The following is an 18,503-nucleotide window of genomic DNA, read 5'->3' on the forward strand; positions in this document are numbered from 1 at the left end:
CTCTAGTTAGGATCAACAGTAATTTGAACACAGATGGGTACATTTCTGACGTGTTACATTCAATGGTTGTGCCTTATCTTCAACGCTCCCAAACACCATGTCCCAAGAAGATAATGCAACACCACATGTTGCACATTGTGTTCTGACCTTCCTAGATACTCAGGGTATTCAATCGCTGCCCTGGCCTGCACAGTCTCCAGATCTGTCACCCATTGAAAACATCTGGTCATGGGTCGCTGAGAAACTAGCCCGGCACCCCTTACCAGCTAATAGGGTTGACGAAGTGTGGCATAGACTTGAAGCAGCATGGAATGAGTTAGTTGCCCATTTCTGTCATCCAATCCCAGTTTGATTTTATGCCTAATGGGATAAAGGCTGTTTTAGCTGCCAGAGGTGGCAGCTGTTTCTACTAATTTCGCACCCCTGTAAACCTTCAAAATGCTTACAAATTTAATCAATTTGTCTTCACGCCATATTATTTACGTGCAATAAATATCTTTTTTGTATTTGCATTACTTCATGGTGTTGCAATTTTGATGACCAGCAGTGTATATTGAGGAATAACTATATTCTTTGACTGGTCTGCAATATATACATTGTTCTGTCTTCTATGAACACATTTCAAGTAAAATTATGTCCATGCATGCTATTATAATAATCTAATTAGTGTAAAATTACAAAAGTTTAAAGTCTGTTTATAACATAAGTTCATGTATGTACTCAAATTTGACACACACACACACAAAACTTTGTAATATTAAATATTAGTGCAAGCTCTAGAAAATTAGCTTAAATGCCCCAAAATGCAAAAACATTCTCTTAACAGAAATCTGAATATAAGCTTCAATATTAATGTTAATGCTGTTCAATATTCTGGCATCTGGAAGTCATCCTAGAATCATAGCTAAATATTCAGTGCCATATCACTTGAGCATTGTGTAAAGAAAAAAATGTGTCAGCAATCATCAGTTGTTTGACTGGTGAACATTTTATCATATATATTTCTGCTTTGAAGCTATGTTAATGTATGCTTTCCCAGTTTGGGCAGTTTGACCAAACTGTAAAGGGAAAAAATTGTGTATCTCTGAGAATAAGATGCAATATATTATGGTAAATATGCCAGGCTACATGCACAACTCAGCCTTGCAGTGTGATTTTAAAATAACTACTACTGAAAACTTTTATCTAAATTAAGAGTGCACATAATTTTTGTGCGAGTATCAGAACCGTAGTTTTGAAGAAATAGTGGACATCATTAACTATAATGCAACAATAATAAGGGGCTTTAAATGGCCTGTAATATTTTCCATAGTACCAACTATTAAGAAATCATCTTCTGCTGTGTCAATGTCTTGCTAGATGGTGGCTCAATGACTTCTTGGTTATGCCTAAGAGTAAGTGTAATTATAATTTGAGCCAAAAACCATCACGGGCCTTTAAGTCAAAATTTTTACAAATTTAAAATTTACATCCCCCAAAAAGACTTGAAGTAGACTGATGTTCTACAAAGAAACATTACAGCAGTATAATTCTGACTTTACTTCTCTGTTAAGTAATATTGCAACTGTGTTAGCTTTTGTCTTTTGCATGTACTCAATCTTCCGTTGTGAAGCTAGGTATCTTTCGTGCACGATTTCCATATAGGATTTTGGTGCTGCAGTAGCTAAAGGCGTGGTAATGCAGATATTGATATAAAATTCTGAACTTTGTTTTAGGGCAAATGGCAAATATTATTGCAAATGTAGTGCAATTATATGTGAAATTGTTGTATTTTTCTGTGTAATGTATTCTGAAACAAATTTTAAGAGAAAGCTATGGTAGAAAAGTAAGAATATAGAATAGAAAGTAATATGTAGAGAGTAAGAAAACCCATTTAACATTGAGTAAATAGGTATCTCGATAATTTAGTAAGATATCGCCAAGCTGACAACAGTCAAAATTTTGGTCCGATCCCAGTATCACCGTAATAAGTACACTGGTTATCATAAATGAAGGAAAAATCACAAAAATAGCGATAACTCCCTCAAAAATAAGCCAAACCGTGTAAGATTTGAATATGTTGCCAAGTAAGAGTAGCTGAGTAAAACTGTGATATGCAAATTAGTGGCACTGCTTTCGGAATACGTCATCTGCAAGGAGGATAAAAGTCCATGTTTGAGAGAAAGCCCACGTATTTCACTATGACAGCAGCATCAGAAATCTGAGATAGCCAATTCGTAACAATGACCCCCAGGCATCATTTGTCTGCAGAACTGCGATCGAGAGCCATTGGGAGACTAGAGGCAGGACAAAGTCAAACAGAAGTGGCCAGATGGCTAAATGTGAGTCCTTCTGTGGTTCTTAGACTTTGGAGGCAATTTCAAACCACAGATTCGGCATCTAGGAGGTTCAGCCAAGGACGGCCAACTGCTACGACGAGTGCCGATCACCGATATTTGATATTATGTGCACGCCGGAACAGAACCGCTACTCCGACTCTTCTTAGATCCTCCCTTGCTGCAGCCACCGGAAGGTTTGTGTCAACATCAACTGTGCGTAGAAGGCTTTACAAAGGTGGTCTGTATGCGAGACGACCAGCCGTCTGTGTGCCGCTCACGTCACGCCATAGGAGGGACCGTTTTCAGTGGGCACGACAACATGTCTGCTGGACGCCTGATCAATGGAATGCGATTCTCTTTACGGATGAGTCCAGGTTTAATCTAGAAAGCAATAGTAGGCGTTATTTGATATGGAGAGAACCTAGAACCCGTTATCATCCGTCAAACATTCGTGAAAGAGATGCATACGGAAGGGGCAGTGTCTGTGTTTAAGGTGGCATCTCTTTGGGTGAATGCACAGACCTCCATGTCTTTCCAAGGGGAACCGTGAATGTTCAGGTTTCTAGAGATGACATCCTTGATGTTTATGTGCACCCATATGCTGGGGCAATAGGTGATGCTTTCCTGTTACAGGACGACAACTCAAGACCACACAGGGCTCGCATCGTAGATGATTATCTTCAACAGGAAACAATTATGCGCATGGAGTGGTCAGCTTGTTCCCCGACTTGAATCCTATCGAGCATATTTGGGATGCTTTAGGGAGACGTCTAGCTGCTCTCAATCCGCCTCTTCAGACACTCTTCGCGCTTGCAACTGCTTTGCAAGAGCGATGGCTCTCGCTTCCTATAGAACTGATAGACCGAGTAATTAAAAGCATCACACATCGCTGTATGTGCTGTATTGCTTCTAGAGTCGATTATATTCCATATTGAAGGTACTTTTCCTATAGCAAACTGACACCTTCGATTTGTTCATTTTATACATGTGCTAATTTCTATACTACCATATTTGTCTGATAATTTCTTTTTATGTTATTTGATACTTTACTATGTGTTGTATATTGTGGGTAAGCTTCATTAAATTCTATATGTAACTTTTTCAGTAATCATGATTTTTGTGATTTTTCCTTAATTTATGATAACCAGTGTATTATAACTGAATAAATGTAATTGGCCACTGTGATTGGCTGTAACCATAATTCCATCCTCATATCGCCCTCCAGTAATGTCAAGAAGCAGAAAATACTAAGAATATCTCGGTGGCTGGTACAAACCTGTACTCTCACAACAATATCATTTGATTATGTAATATCCTATGAAATGAAGCTCAGTTTTACATAGTACATAGTTAAATGATAATAAATGAGAACTGAGTGTCATGTACATGCAACAGAAAGTTCTTAAATTAAGTAAAGAATCCCCTCTGACAGTGCTGACAGTGAGATTTTTGTCAGCTATGATCTTTGGGCCACATTTATTTTATTTATTCCCATTGATAGGCATAAGGTAAGTTCTTATGCCTATCAATGGGAAGTAATGTTGTAAAATGGTGGCAAATTCTGGCATAAGACATCTATAATGAAATAAGTGGCTTCAAGATATCATACTCGTTCAAGATGGTTTACTGCTTTACAACTATCTTTGTATTCGGTAGCTGTTAAGAAGCATTTAGCAGGCAAATAAATCATCAGCTCTTCCTTTTCAGACATCTTAGATATTGCAGTCATTAAAGCTTTATGTTTTAAAGAAGAATTTTTTGGTTGGGTGTGCTGTGTTAACCATGAGGCCGATTCTTATCGGCCAGAAGGGTTGCAGTACATTCGTATATTACATTACATTATACATTTTTGCAGAACATTTTTTGTTAATTGAGGTATTACTGAAGATATAAATTCTGTTTAGTTTAAGCACAACATTATATTTTATTTATTGGTTGCTGCATTAATATGTTAATTTTGCTGTGAAAAATTGAGAATATACTGACCTTCAAATAGTAACTGATGATTGCGTTAGAGAGAACATTACGTAATTGTGGTGGCACTATTCAAATAGCCTGTCACAAAGCACCATGTAGTAGTAGAATTTGTAAATAAATTTCCTGTAATTAACGGTGATTGAATTTTTGTAGTGTGCATTATGCTAATTTTTCTTCATTGTGAGCCTTAAAAACTTATTGCATAGCAGGAATATTTTAATTATAATAATCCTGGGGAATATGTCAGTGTATTTACTATTTCACTTTCAAACTTCCAAAATATTTCTTCCAATCATGTGTATAATGTAGTTTGTTTTTACTACACATACTAAAGCAGGGAAACTTTGGTTATATATCAGTTTGATCTTCACATTAACCCTCTCACTGCATATCCCGCGATTTCCACTGGCAAGTAAAAGTAGCAAAACTTCTGCTACTCGCGATTTCTACGGGGATGCATTTTTTCCGTCTGTTTAATTATGCAACACGCAGTTTTCCTGTTCATGGTTTCATTTCGGCTTTTCTGTGATGTTTAATTGTTTATTCCGGTCTGGGTTAACAGGTGGTATTAATTGTCCGTATTTCTGCAAAATACATAAACATATTTTGCACACTCTTTTTAAAGCTCAAAGATGTCTGCAGTTCAACTCTCAATCCCATAAAACTAAATGCATGACATTTTGGTAGCCATATACACCAAAATCCCATCAAGAAAGAGCCTCAGTAGACAGTAACTGTGTGTTGCTAAAAAAAAAACTGAAACTTGCAAAAAAAAAAAAAAAAAGTTCGCAAAGGAACACAAATTTGGTGCAAAGATTGTGGGGTAAAATTTTGCTTCGAGCCTTGTTTTGAAGTTTACATTTATTAGAAATGAATACTAAATTTCATTTCTAATAAATGTTTTGCAAGTATTTTGCATATTTTTATTAGTATATATGCATTTATTTCATAAAGTAAATTATAATTTAGCCAAGATTAATTTTCAAAATTTTGTTTTTGTATGATTAGTCTTCAATTTAGTTTTTTGACAATATTTATTTATGATCCAATTCTATACTGGGGAAGAAAGTATGCAATGTTTGAATCTATTTTGATTAAAAAAAAGTTCCGCAGCGAAAGGGTTAATATTTTAACAACGAGAAGACTTTTTTTTTTTTTTTGACAAAAATATAATCAAATGGTTTTGCTAAAACTTTTTTTTTATATAGAATGTAATTTATTTTTCCTTTTAGAGTGATAATTACATCTTAAGATTATTCTTTTATTTATTTATTTTTAATTTTTGACTGAAATGTTATTATTTATCTTTAGAAATAAAGTTTGGTGCTCCAAATTTTGGAATTAAAAAAGGATTTGGGGGTTTACGATTTTTCTAATTCTACATGAAAATAATAGATGATAGCTATTATGAAACAGCATGAAAAGTAAATGAAAAAATTAAATTCTAGATTTAAAAAAAATAATTCTGTAGTTTAAAGAAGGATGAAAAATTAAATTATCTAGATTAAAAAATGATGGAAAAAATTAAATTATCATGATTAAATTCTAAAGTTATTAAGGAAGATCTAAATATCAATGTAATTTTTTAACACTGCCTTAATTTTTTAATACTGTTGATTAAAAAATGATACAGTAAGAGTCACCCCTCTTACTGTATCATTTTTTAATCAACTTTAAAAGTTCCATATTAACTAGCTTTGAATATATTAAAGCTGTATATTTCTCTTGTTTAAAAATAAGTTATTTTTGTGAAAGCATTTGCAAGTTTCAGTTTTGTGTCATTAAGTAAATTTTTTTACTTAAAACGTTAAATGTATTGTACTAGTAGCTGAAATTTTCAAAAATATCCCAGGTATGTATACCATTGTTAATAACCTTGTTCAGTTTTATGTTAATGATTGTATTTGCTATGTATTTATCTTTCATATACCATTCTCTCCATGCCAAATTGTTATTTATTTTTCAGAGATAAAGGAGAAGAGGAAGAAATTCAGTTCAGAACCAAGTTAGGTACGTAAAGCATGAAAGTAGTGTAATGTGTTTATGTCTTTTTAACTATTCCAACTCTCTGTCTGTTTTGTAATAAGATTTCATTATTCTTTTTAAGGCAAAAATATTTACCGTCAAGTTTTTAAGCACAGATATCCAGAAAAAAGTGAATTATTTCTGCCAAATAGAATGGCTTATATTATAGATTTAGAAGATGAATATGCAGAAAGTGACATTCCTACTACTTTATTGAGAAGTAAAGCAGATTGTCCAAGTTTTGAGGTAATAAGCAATTAATAAACTTATTAATTCATAGCTAAATTTGAATTTTCTATGTTTTGTATTCATAATTTTGAATGGTGGTAGTCATAATGTGATGCAAACCTTTAACTTATTTCCTTGCATTTTCTTATATTTCACTAGTGTAGATTATATTGAACTAAATGTATTTTAATATCAGAAATTTGAATTGGAATTTTTAATTTTTTATATACGGGGATTAAATGGTACAAGAAATTTTTTCCTCCTTCCCCCTGCTACTGCAGTATGCTTTAATGGGAAGTTTGAGTAGCATCTACTGAAATTTAATGTATTATGCATGTATATCAAATACTTATGGAGGATATGCATATTCTTCAAGAAAATAATTTAAAATTATTGTAGAACATACTAAATATTATCTTTGTATCACAGTTCTATAACAGTTGACAGTACATAAAATACAGATATGTGTAAAATGCATAAAGTATAGTATAAAGGTAAAGACTCTAATTTAAGCAAATGCCATAGACTTCGTGCCAGTTTTGACTGAGAGCTTCCCAGAGCAGTGGTGGGGCAAGGGGGTGTATGATGCCCTGGCTCGCCAAATGGTCTCCAAACAAGATTTTCATCATATCACTATGTTTTTCTTGGGGGGGGGGCTCCAAAAAGGAATTTTGCTCCGGACACCAGTTATGCTCGCTGTTCCACTCTCCCAGAGAGTATAATCCGAGAATCTCATAGCCTTCTTGTCATTTTGATAATGTGTCTAAATTCTATATATGTAAAATGCTAAGCAATGCGCAGATAACTAACTTTTTAAAACTGTTTTTAGAATACATAATGTCATTGGTTATTGATACCAATGATAATTTATTAAAAAATGTTGATATCATTGCTAAAAAAATAATTAAGTATATTTTTTGTACTTTTTCACTACATATCAGAATTATCTTATATTTATTAAATTTATCTTATATTTATTAAATGCATATAAAATTAAATAGTTGTATAATTAATAATTTATTTTGAATATTTCCTCTTATAGTCTCAGACAACACTTACAACTAATGATATAGTAATCAAAAAGCTCACCCAGATTTTATCGTACTTGAGACAAGGCTTGCATAATAAGAAAGCTAAAAAACGAGAAAAGGGAAAGATTAAAGAAGAAGATCCTAAAAGGCCAAAACTTGCTGATGACAGGTGTGTGTGTTTTTTAATTCAATAAATACTAAATATTCTCATTAAGATTAGGTTAAATATATTACTAATTTATAACACAAAATGAGTATTTTATTTTACATCTTGAAAAATTCTTTCTAAATATATATTTATAAGCATTAACTCAGTGGTCTGGTCTCCATTATGGAAAATTTACAGTGGGTGTACAAACTATGAAAATGAAGCATAAAAAATAATAATAATAACTTATAGTAATATAAGTGAAAGGTAATGACAGTTTAGTTAAAATTTAAATGTTTTTGTCTGTATAATTTTTGGCATAACATTTCATTACTGAGAATGATATAATTTGACATTTGAAATCATGTTCCTGCTTGTAAATACTTATAGGAATGTTCATCAGCAATACACTCATTTCATGATGTAAAATAATGATTTGCATCAATAGGCAAAACTAAAAAGCAATTTGATTTTATTTGCTGTATGTTTTAAGGAAACTTTGTCATTCAGTTTCCTAACTTTCTCATCTATAACATGATTTTATAGTAATATCCAAAGCAGATCCAAAATCTGTAATTTCAGTTATTTTGTTCCAGCTTTTACAAGTTTTATAAAAGATTTGCTTAGTTCCATTTAATTATCACTAATCGTTATTGTTAATGTTATTAAGGGACATGTGTGCAGACTGCTGTACAAAAATTGTTTGGCAGGTGAAAAATAGAAATATATAATTACAATTGATACTTATCTGATTGCAATAGAAAAAGATTGATTTACTATTGAAAAAGAGGGGGAAAATACTTAATATGTTGCTTCAGAGATAACAAGGAAAGTTTTTCTAAAGGTTTTATGGTTACTACTGGATTCTCTTATAACAGAAAACTTAAAATAAGACAAATAGAAAAAAAAAAAATTAATTAATTCATATCATCATTATAAATAGTTATTAAAATCAGATATATTTTAATAACTATTTTTAAAGAAGAAATTCCATCTCTCCTATGAATTACTGGGCATTTGGAAATTTAAAACAAGCTCTTTATCAGCGGCATCCCAAAACATTGGATGGACTCTGGAAGATTGTGAAGGAGGAATGGAATAAAATCAACCTTGATGTTTTGAGAAAAGCACTTTTATCTTAAAAATCAAGATGGCTGTCAGACTGAACATATTAGAGAATAAAATTGTAAGGTTTGTTTATATATAAATCTTCGCAAAATCATTACAAAAATATGCGAACACGTTCTGTACATGTTCATTTTTTCCCTCGTGCTTTTAAAAAGCATGAAGTTTTTTTAAATAAAAGTGTGTAAGTCTAAAATAGAATAGTATAAGTAATAAGTCTAAATAATAGTATATAAGTTCTAAAATATTTATATGTGTTTTTCTAGCATATTTGGAGAAATTGGTGATTATGTGCCTGTGCTTGAAAAGAGAAACAAAACAAAAGACAAAAGCTCTGCTGGTGAAACCGATAAGAGGAAATCATATTTTGAAAAACCCAAAAATGATGTAAGAGTCATAAGTTTAGTTTTTCATTATTATGTTTTAAGGTTAATGATAAGTGTATTCTGCCTAATTAAATTATTTAAAAAAAATATATAAAATTGTATATGATAAAAAGGAAATTTTGCTAAGAATAGAATAAATACATCTGGTACATAAAATGCATGCAGTATAAACAACTGAAAAACATTCTGTGTTGTAATAATTGTTTTAGAGGACTTAAAATGTATAATTTCTATTTTTCAAAATTTATATCATACTTTATTCAAGAAAGTGAATGTCATATTTTTTTAGAAATATTTGCATTTTTAATACTGAAATCATAATCATTGCCCTGGCTGGAAAGAAGGTTTAGGGATCAGAAAAGATTTTGACTGCTAACCCAAAATGGGTGTGGATTTGAGGCCCATGTAAGGTCTGTTTGTTTGTGTGTATCCTTCCTTTTTTGTGAAAATATATCTCACTACCCCATATAGAGCACTCTGGGCAAATTTACCATTGTCTCCTTGAACGGACGGATAGTTAACAATCATGCCTTCTCCAAAATTCGAACCCGAGCCCATCACTACAGTAGTCAGGGTCACTAACCACTATACCTGCTGGGAAGCAACCAGCCATCTAGTTAAAGCTCCAATTTTATTTCATGTACAGGAATATCAAGTTAAATACTGTAATGTGTATATTTTTAATATCCTTTAACCGCTTGCCTGATTATCCCGAGTTATCTCGGATTCGTATATATTGCAGCTAATTACTATCCCGAGAAAACTTGGGCGAAGCAAAATTTATCAATAATGTATAAAGAAGGATAGTTATGTTGAAAAAAGTTAAATAATGGTGATGATGCAAGATAGCAAAAGCGATGATTTTTCAGATAGTGATTATGAAGAGGGGGTCATTTTCCAGATGTTCTTCCTGCTACTGAAAAAAAATCAAATCCAATGAGACAGTGTACTCTGTGCTTTCGTAAAAGATTCCAGAGGTAAACCAGTAAAAAACGAGAGCAGATACCAATGTACAAAATGTCTGGTATCACTTTGTGTTGTCCCTTGTTTCAAAAACTATCATACAAAGACTAATATTTAACTTTCTTCATTTGCCCGAGTTAGCTTGGGATAGTAAACTAATATTAAAATTAAATGCTTTTACACCTGTAAAATATTAAAAATTCAACTTAAAAACTATGTGTTTTGTTTCATTTCTTTGTATTTAATAATCAAATTTAAAAAATTTGATGGGTGTTTTTTTTTTTTTTTTTTTTAATTATAAGGGAAGCGGTTAATTTTTACAGACATGGTCAAATTAGACTTCAAGAGGAAATTTTCTGAACTAGAAGATTTAGCATTAACTTGCTTCAATATATTAATAAATTAACACATTGTACAGAAACTTTTTCCTTTTCTGAGAAGTGTGATGTTTAGGCATCCATTTGTTTAAAATCTTATAATCTAAATAGTATATATATATTCCTGGTCTATATTTGAATAATGCTTTAGATCAGTTCATCAGTGTTATTCAAATTGTGGGTCAATCACATGGGATTTACCAAAATTTATTGTGGGATCACAAAATGTATAAAAATCATAAACAAGAAAATAAAATCTGAATTAACGGTATGCAATGAAGGGTCAACCCTTTGACTCATTTTTATGGAGTCACACTGCCGTAAAATTTTTTTACCACTGCTTTAGATTGATTGCAGTTCGTTAGTTGCTCCCTTTTTCTTCATCCTTTTCCCATGTTTAATTTCAAATTTTTTAATTTGATTCATATCTGGACTATTTCTTGAGCAATGCAATACTTTAAGAAACCAAGATTACATAAGATTAGCGACATAACAGTTATGTATTATTTTATTACGTAATATTTTTTAGGTTTATCAGAGTAAAATATATATGTATAAAAGACTACATAGTATTTAGTTAAGGGGTTATCACATCTAGCGACGGTCCCCACTAGACAGGACTTTCTGAGAATGCAATGATTATTATTTTTAACTAAAAATTGAAGCATTTTTACTTTATTTAAGAGTATTTTATGAATATCTTAACTTAAGATGAGCTTATTTCGTATGTAAAACTGATATACTAATCGGATTTCCTCTCGTTTTTTAAGGAAGAAAAAAGAAGAGAAGACAAGCATCGTGATCGCATTAATAATGTAAGTAGCACTTTTGATGAAATTTTGAAACCTTGATTTGGTTTAAATGCAAACTTTCGTTTCATGATTCATAATTTTTACATGCTTTTAAAATTATGATAAAGTTATTAAGTTTTATAGCTTTTACTTTGTAGCTAATGCATAGTCAGTTGAGTTTTGACTAATAAAATGTATTGTGTGTCCTCATGACAGTAGTTGATATAACTGAAGAAAAGGTTAATATCTGAAAGAGCTTTGATCATTTATGCGTAGTATTATTAATGATGCAGCGTGAGGAAAGTTAGCAGATATGTGTGTAGCATAATCCAGTTATATAAAGTAATATATATTAAATGTAAAGCTAAAACAGGAGGGAGAAAGAACAAAGCGAGAATTAAATTCACCTGTTAAGAAAATGATAAATTTGCAGTCTTCATGAAATATTTCAAATGTTGAATCAATGATTGAAGGATAGAAGTGAGAGGTTGCTGAAAGATTTAAAATATAAGCGCATCAGATAAATTGGGGCAGCTCATCTTTTCATAATTGCTGCTAGTAAGAGAATTTAAAATTACAAAAAATGAAATCAACAATAAGAGTTTGTGAATAATTTGAGCTTTGTTGTTCACAAGTTTTAATTTTGGGGGGAAAGGAGTTGTATAAGCTAATAGATATCAGAAATGTGTCCCAAGATTATGAAACATGAAATAAAAAAAAATATTTTATTGGGGTGGTTAAATCTCCTTGCATTATTGAAAAGAATTATGTATTATTGGAATATGTAATAATTTTTTAGGTTTATCAGAGAAAACTATGTATGTTTAGAAGACTACATACTCAGTTAGGTTACATAAAAAAGATACAAGTTTTGTATTTGGTTTTGAAAGATAAATCTCTACTAAAAATTCAACTGCTAACTGTGATTATATAAGTTGAAGTAGGTGTGTTTTACATTTTACTTTTGCTACCTTCTCTTTTATATTTGATGAATACAGTGTATAAAATGTAAAGAAAAGGAATGAAAGACGTGATTTTTATTTTTGAAGTTTTATGTATATATTATATGTTTGATATTTGTGTACTTCCTTATTATAGCGGCTCGCTAAGATTGAATAGCGTATCAATCTTGAATGAGATATCTTATCGAAATCTTTCCGCATGTTATACCTCGTTACATGTTACATGTCAGTTGATTAACGATTAAATTTTGGAAGCCGCTATAATAACAAAGTACTAATATTTGTAATATTATATATCTTTCTTTTTTTACAACTATAACTATAACATACACACTTCATGTATTAGCTAGTCTCACATCAAAATTTTCTGTACTCCTCTCAAATTAAATGTAATTAATAAAAGAAGGGGAAAAATGAGTACATAAAACCCCAGGTACGTTAACGTATGGGACAGCAAATTCATCCAGGATACTTATTTTATGCTCTGAGTGTGGTCTTCAGCTTGTTGCCTACCAGATGTCGCTACTAGTAAAAACCAGCTTTATCCAACATTGCATGTTCTACAAGTACAAAATTGGTAGAAAACACAAGAAAAATGGTTGCCTCCTTGTCAGTTAGGTTTGGGCAGTTGATGGCAGGAAGTTCATCACAGCTCTGTATGTGTTTTTGGTGCTAATTTTTTCATATTTAAATGAAGAATATAGCTGAAGATCTTTAAATTGGCATCGAGTTTTCCGAAAATGTAACGATGCATTCACTCTTCCCAAAAATGACTTTATTTCATACTTCTGGGCAGTTGATGGCAGGAAGTTCATCACAGCTCTGTATGTGTTTTTGGTGCTAATTTTTTCATATATAAATGAAGGATACAGCTGAAGATCTTTAAATTGGCATCAAGTTTTCCGAAAACATAACGATGCATTCGTTCTTCCCAAAAATGACTTTATTTCATACTTCAGACTGCCAAAATTTATTATCATAATAATAGTTTCTGAGCTGAGAGAGTATTTATAGCCATATTCAGAAAATAGTAACGTATTGAAAGGAAGAAAGGCTGTTCATACTTTTCGGAAATGAAATATATCTTTCTTTTTACAGTATAAGAGATTACATTTTTCCAATTTTTCATAAAGTATTTTTCTACACTTTTTCGTCAATTAATAATGTAAATACATCTGAGAAGAGTCTAACTGATTTATGTACAACAAAGATTAAGTTAATTTTAAAATATAACACTTGAATGTCTTATGAAAAATGTTGTGAATCCTGTAAGTAATGCCTTTCATTATTAAGCAAAATTCACACTGCTGTAATATATATATATTGGGTCAGTCCATAAATTTGTGCACATTTTTTGGTAAATTTTTAAATAATATAAAAACACACAGTTTAACATTTTAATCAATTATATATTTTCCTTCATTATCTGCAATGTCTCGCCATCTTACAGGCAGCTTTTTTATGCCATTGCTGTAGAAAGACTGGTTTTGATGAAAAAAACTTGAAAGTTCATTGTGTACATCCTGTTTAGAATTTAATTTTTTCCCCAGTAGAAAATTTTATAAGGCACGAAATATGTGAAAATCACTTGGGGCAATATCTGGGGAGTAAGCAGGATGTGGCAAAAGCTCCCAATTAAATTCACTATTTATTTGCAGCGTTGTTCGGGCCGTATGCGGTCTAGCCTTATCATGATGAAACAACACTTTCTTGATATTCACTAATCGTGGTTGTTTTTTTATCAATTCTGAGTTTAGATGGCAAAGTTGTTCACTATGAAGTTCTGAATGAATCGTTTGGTTTGGTTCTAACAGTTCAAAATGTCCTGAACGGGGTTCATCATGCTGCTTTTTCCAACTGTAATTTTTTTAAACCATTTCTGGGCAGTCCTTACATTAATAGTGTGTTCACTATGTACACTATTAATTTTTATCGCTGCAAACCTGGCAGATTCACCACACAAAAATAAAAAAGTAGCACAGCACATTTGTACTGATTATCTACATTCATCTTCTATGGGCACTAAAATGCGTTTGATATTTACGAAAGTTGGTGATGAACTGAATAATATGCGAGTCAAACAATGACAAGTTTCAACATGTTCAAAATTGTATTGTTTTAGTAAATGCATCATAGTGAACTCCACGCATACTCTTAATGCGCACGAACTTATAGACTGATTCGATATATATATATATACGTAAGAGGATTATAAAGCTGTAAATTGTAGAACTTGTTTAATTATTATTATACTTTTATGAATTATTTTTATTGTGATTTAAAACTAATTATTGATAGTTAATATATTTTTTTAAATAAAATATTGATATTACAAGTTTAAATTAAAAGGCTGTTTATACTTTTTGCAGGGGTATAAAATAATGAATGTGTTTGGAAAACACGGTGACCAAATATTTTCATATATCACTAAGTGGTCATTGTGTCTTTCATACAGATTCATTATTTATTAGTAGTAAATTGTTAAATAATTAAAATTTATAACAATGAGAGGGGATTGAGTTTTAAAAATTTATTGTGATCATTTGACATATATTAAATGAGACTTACTAATAGTAATGAATATCTGTGTACAAAATATTTTTATACATAATTTGTAACTGTATAACTTATTCCTAAGTATTAAGATTTTCTAGTAAAATGATACATTATTATTATTATTATTCTAATGTAACAATTTTGAAAGACTGGATGTTTCTTCATGAAATAATATTTTTTAATTTTATGAGTATTAAAAAATAAATAATAATTGTTTATTTTCAAACAAAAAAGAGAAGAAGCTGAATTAACTGTTTATACCATCGTTATCAGTTTTTATATTATAAAGGCATATTGTTTGTTTCAGAGTTTTCTGTTATGTTGTTACATATGTATATATATATACACACACACATATATATGACATTTTAATATGTCAGAATGATAAAATACTCGTTGCTCATTTTCACTTTTTTACAGAAGTGCTGATTATCCCATACTGTGTAATATTGATAATCATATGTGTAAATGATATGTAAATTCATATGTTTGTCTTTCTATTCGTTTGGAGATCGAGAGAAAAATTTAGTAGAATTTTGCAATTAATTATTCATTGGTTAATATTTTTTTCTTTGAAAATAATGTGGCTTAGTATTTATCCGATAATTTCCTAAAATTATTCAAAAACATAAGTAGCCACATAAATGAATAATCATTAAAATGTTGTTATAAGTAAACATATTTATCTGTTAATAAATAATTCAGACAAGAAGCAGAAAAAATTCAACAATTCCCTTGTGGGGGCTTGAACCGCTGATCTTCCAGTTGTCTGTTGAATGTGCTAACCATTTACACCGCAAGAACATGTAAAGGGGAATTTGATAATTCTTTACATTTTTTCCTACATAAGGGTGACTGAGGAAAACCATTAACTCTTTGATCAAATCTGTTTCACATTTTAGTTTGGATACTGCTGTTAAGTTATATTTTTTGTCATCTCCATAATATGAGAAATCAATGGGCGTATGCTAGAATTAAAACCATATATCTTCTAGTTGCCGGCTGGATTTGATAACTACTTATTCCATGCAAAAATGCAATAATTCCTTAGAACTGTTAATATATAAGATCACATGAACAATATGTCATACAAAGAAATTTCATTAAAGTAACTTATATTTAATAAGATAGTCCTATATAATATCATCTTAAATTCATTGGACAGATCCTATATGCTTATAAAAACATCAGACAATATACCATAATATCATAATTGCTAATTGTATATAACATGTCATAAGAAATACATGGATGTCATAATTACAAGAACTTTGTGCCTTGTCTTTTTCTTTCTTGTTGATCATATCAATAGTCTATAGCAGCAGTTCTCAACCTTTTGACTAACGCGTACCATCTAAACAAAAATTGAAAACCTTCAGTTCCATCACTCTTGAACAAAGCTCAGATTGCATAAATTTACGAGTGTTAGAGAAAAAACTCAATCAGGATGTTGGGGTTTTAATTTTTGAATTTAATAGTTAAAAATACTTTACTTCTTTGCAAACCACCTATTTTTTTCTTGCGTACACCAGTAGTACGCGTATAACCAGTTAAAAACCCCTGGTCTATATAGCAAATGAATTTTGTCTGCCGGTCAGTCAGCCTACTGGTAGCAGAGCAGTTTCTGGTGTTATGTGGAAGGTCGGTCCTTTTCAATCCTTTTTATTGAGAACTTTTCCCACAGTAACTGTAAGCGAGTAAGACATCTGCCGTGTCATCGAGCTTTTTGAGAACAATAAATAAATAAAGGGGAATCGTACTATAAATTTAAAATGTTGGAATTAAAAATTTTTAGAAGTAAGCATTAATTTACTTTTGTGTACGTCGTTTTGACATTTTTCTAGTTTTTTGTTTATGTAACAAGAAGGATGATAAATTCGGAGACTGCCCCAGGCAGGAAAAGCTCCAGCAACACTGCTGACCTATCCGCAGCAAAACAATGGGAGAAAAATATTCCCAGAATTTTGGCCACTGTGTCATGTGTCTGTACTATTATTGGTCTGTTCCTTATCCAATCTCAGTAAAATCAAGTAAACCCGAACAGTTAAGACTGACAAGCACAAATTTGTTTTCTTGGTAAAGTTGGATGTAAGGAAGGTTACTCTTTAATTGAAGGAATTAAATATTTCTCACGATAAAGTACATTAGATCAAGTCATCATTGAATAGGCATCTAGGTAATGGGGTTATCTTTTTTTTCTCTGGCCTGCCAAATATCTACTCTGTAATGCAAGAGAGGTACTTTTAATTTTCTGTTGTATTTTGTTTCATAAAAGTGAAATAATTTAAAAAGTTATTTTTATTTTCCTCTTAAACTTGGTAATAAAAAAGTTTTATTCAATTAAATTAAACAACCAATTATTGCTAAATACTAAGAAGCTAGTAAAAATTAACTGATTTTGCTTTTGCTTCATGTTGCAAGATAATATACCATATATGAAGAGGCAATTAATTTAGTTGTAATAGAAACATTGTGGCATCTAAGCTTCTGGGCTTCTATTAAAAAACATGTAATCAAGTTAACAGTAGGCTTTATTTATCCTAGGAAAAGGAATAAGTGATTTGGATAGCTGAGTTTTACTGTACCTTCTGTATGTATACCATAAGAAATAATTCTGTGTAGCAAAATGCATTGTGTAATTATATATATATATATATATATATATATATATATATATATATATATAAAAGAATTTAGTTCTTGGTAATTGTTAATGGTAGTTTAAATTTATAGCAAAATGATTAATGGTACTAATCCTTAGTTATGACCTCTTATTGTAATCTGTAACACTATGTATTTGATCTATTTATTGATCCAAAAGATGGACTAAAAAGTAAAGTTATTGGTTTATGGGCCAAAGGTGACATGAATTACGAGCAGTAACTATTTAAATGCTTTTTTGTTGTTATATTTCTTTATGAAAGTTTTTTTTTTTTTATCTTATTGACATTTTGTGAAAATGATACATAAAATTTTATATATTTGTTAAATTAGAAAATCTTTTTTTCAATATTTATTGTCTGTATATTTGTGTATTTATGTAGTTTAACTCTCATTATATTTTTCTGAAGGAGTGGGGAAATCTGTTATCTTCAGAGTATGGAGAACATCTGGAAGATCGTTCTAAGGATAAATTGTAAGTAATTTTAATTAAGTTTATAGTTAAGTTTATTAAACTGTAAGCAATAATTAATGCTTAGTTTAATTAACAATTTATTTTCCATAATTTATTAAATTAGACATTAGAAGTGCCTTTAATTGAGTTTCCACAAAATATTTGCAAATTCCTGTTTTATGTTACTAAATAGTTACCATCCACTGGTTTGACAAATGTTTCCTGTGAATATTGCACGGTTCTACACTGGTAACTGAAAGCTGATAATTTATCAGTGACAGTGACCCCTGATAGTCACGTAAGACCATGAATTTAATGGTCAACAGTTTAATTTTAATTATTTATCTAAATTTGTTATTTTTCCTCATGCCAATGATCTTTTAATTTCTTCACATTTACTCCACTGCATTACTTGGTGACCTATTGATTGACCTCTAGTAATCATCAATCCATAGTTCAGTGGTAACCAAGAACTTTGATGGGCTTTGTTGTGCTTCAGTT

The 18,503-nt window shown here is 30.8% G+C and overlaps 1 protein-coding gene across 1 annotated transcript in view; it reads left to right on the plus strand.

Moving 5' to 3' along the window:
- beag (IC cytokine homolog beag) overlaps nt 1-18,503 on the plus strand; it is a 56,491-nt gene that overhangs the window by 19,097 nt on the left and 18,891 nt on the right. The window contains exons 9-14 of the mRNA XM_035365083.2: nt 6,262-6,305; nt 6,403-6,566; nt 7,591-7,748; nt 9,119-9,239; nt 11,349-11,393; nt 17,959-18,023. Of these exons, the coding sequence (XP_035220974.1) occupies nt 6,262-6,305; nt 6,403-6,566; nt 7,591-7,748; nt 9,119-9,239; nt 11,349-11,393; nt 17,959-18,023 (597 nt within the window). The remainder of the gene's footprint in view (nt 1-6,261; nt 6,306-6,402; nt 6,567-7,590; nt 7,749-9,118; nt 9,240-11,348; nt 11,394-17,958; nt 18,024-18,503) is intronic.

The sequence above is a fragment of the Stegodyphus dumicola genome, chromosome 3 (genome assembly GCF_044657685.1).
Source record: "Stegodyphus dumicola isolate Sdum_Otavi_A_Nest chromosome 3, ASM4465768v1".
In the NCBI taxonomy this organism is placed as follows: domain Eukaryota; kingdom Metazoa; phylum Arthropoda; class Arachnida; order Araneae; family Eresidae; genus Stegodyphus; species Stegodyphus dumicola.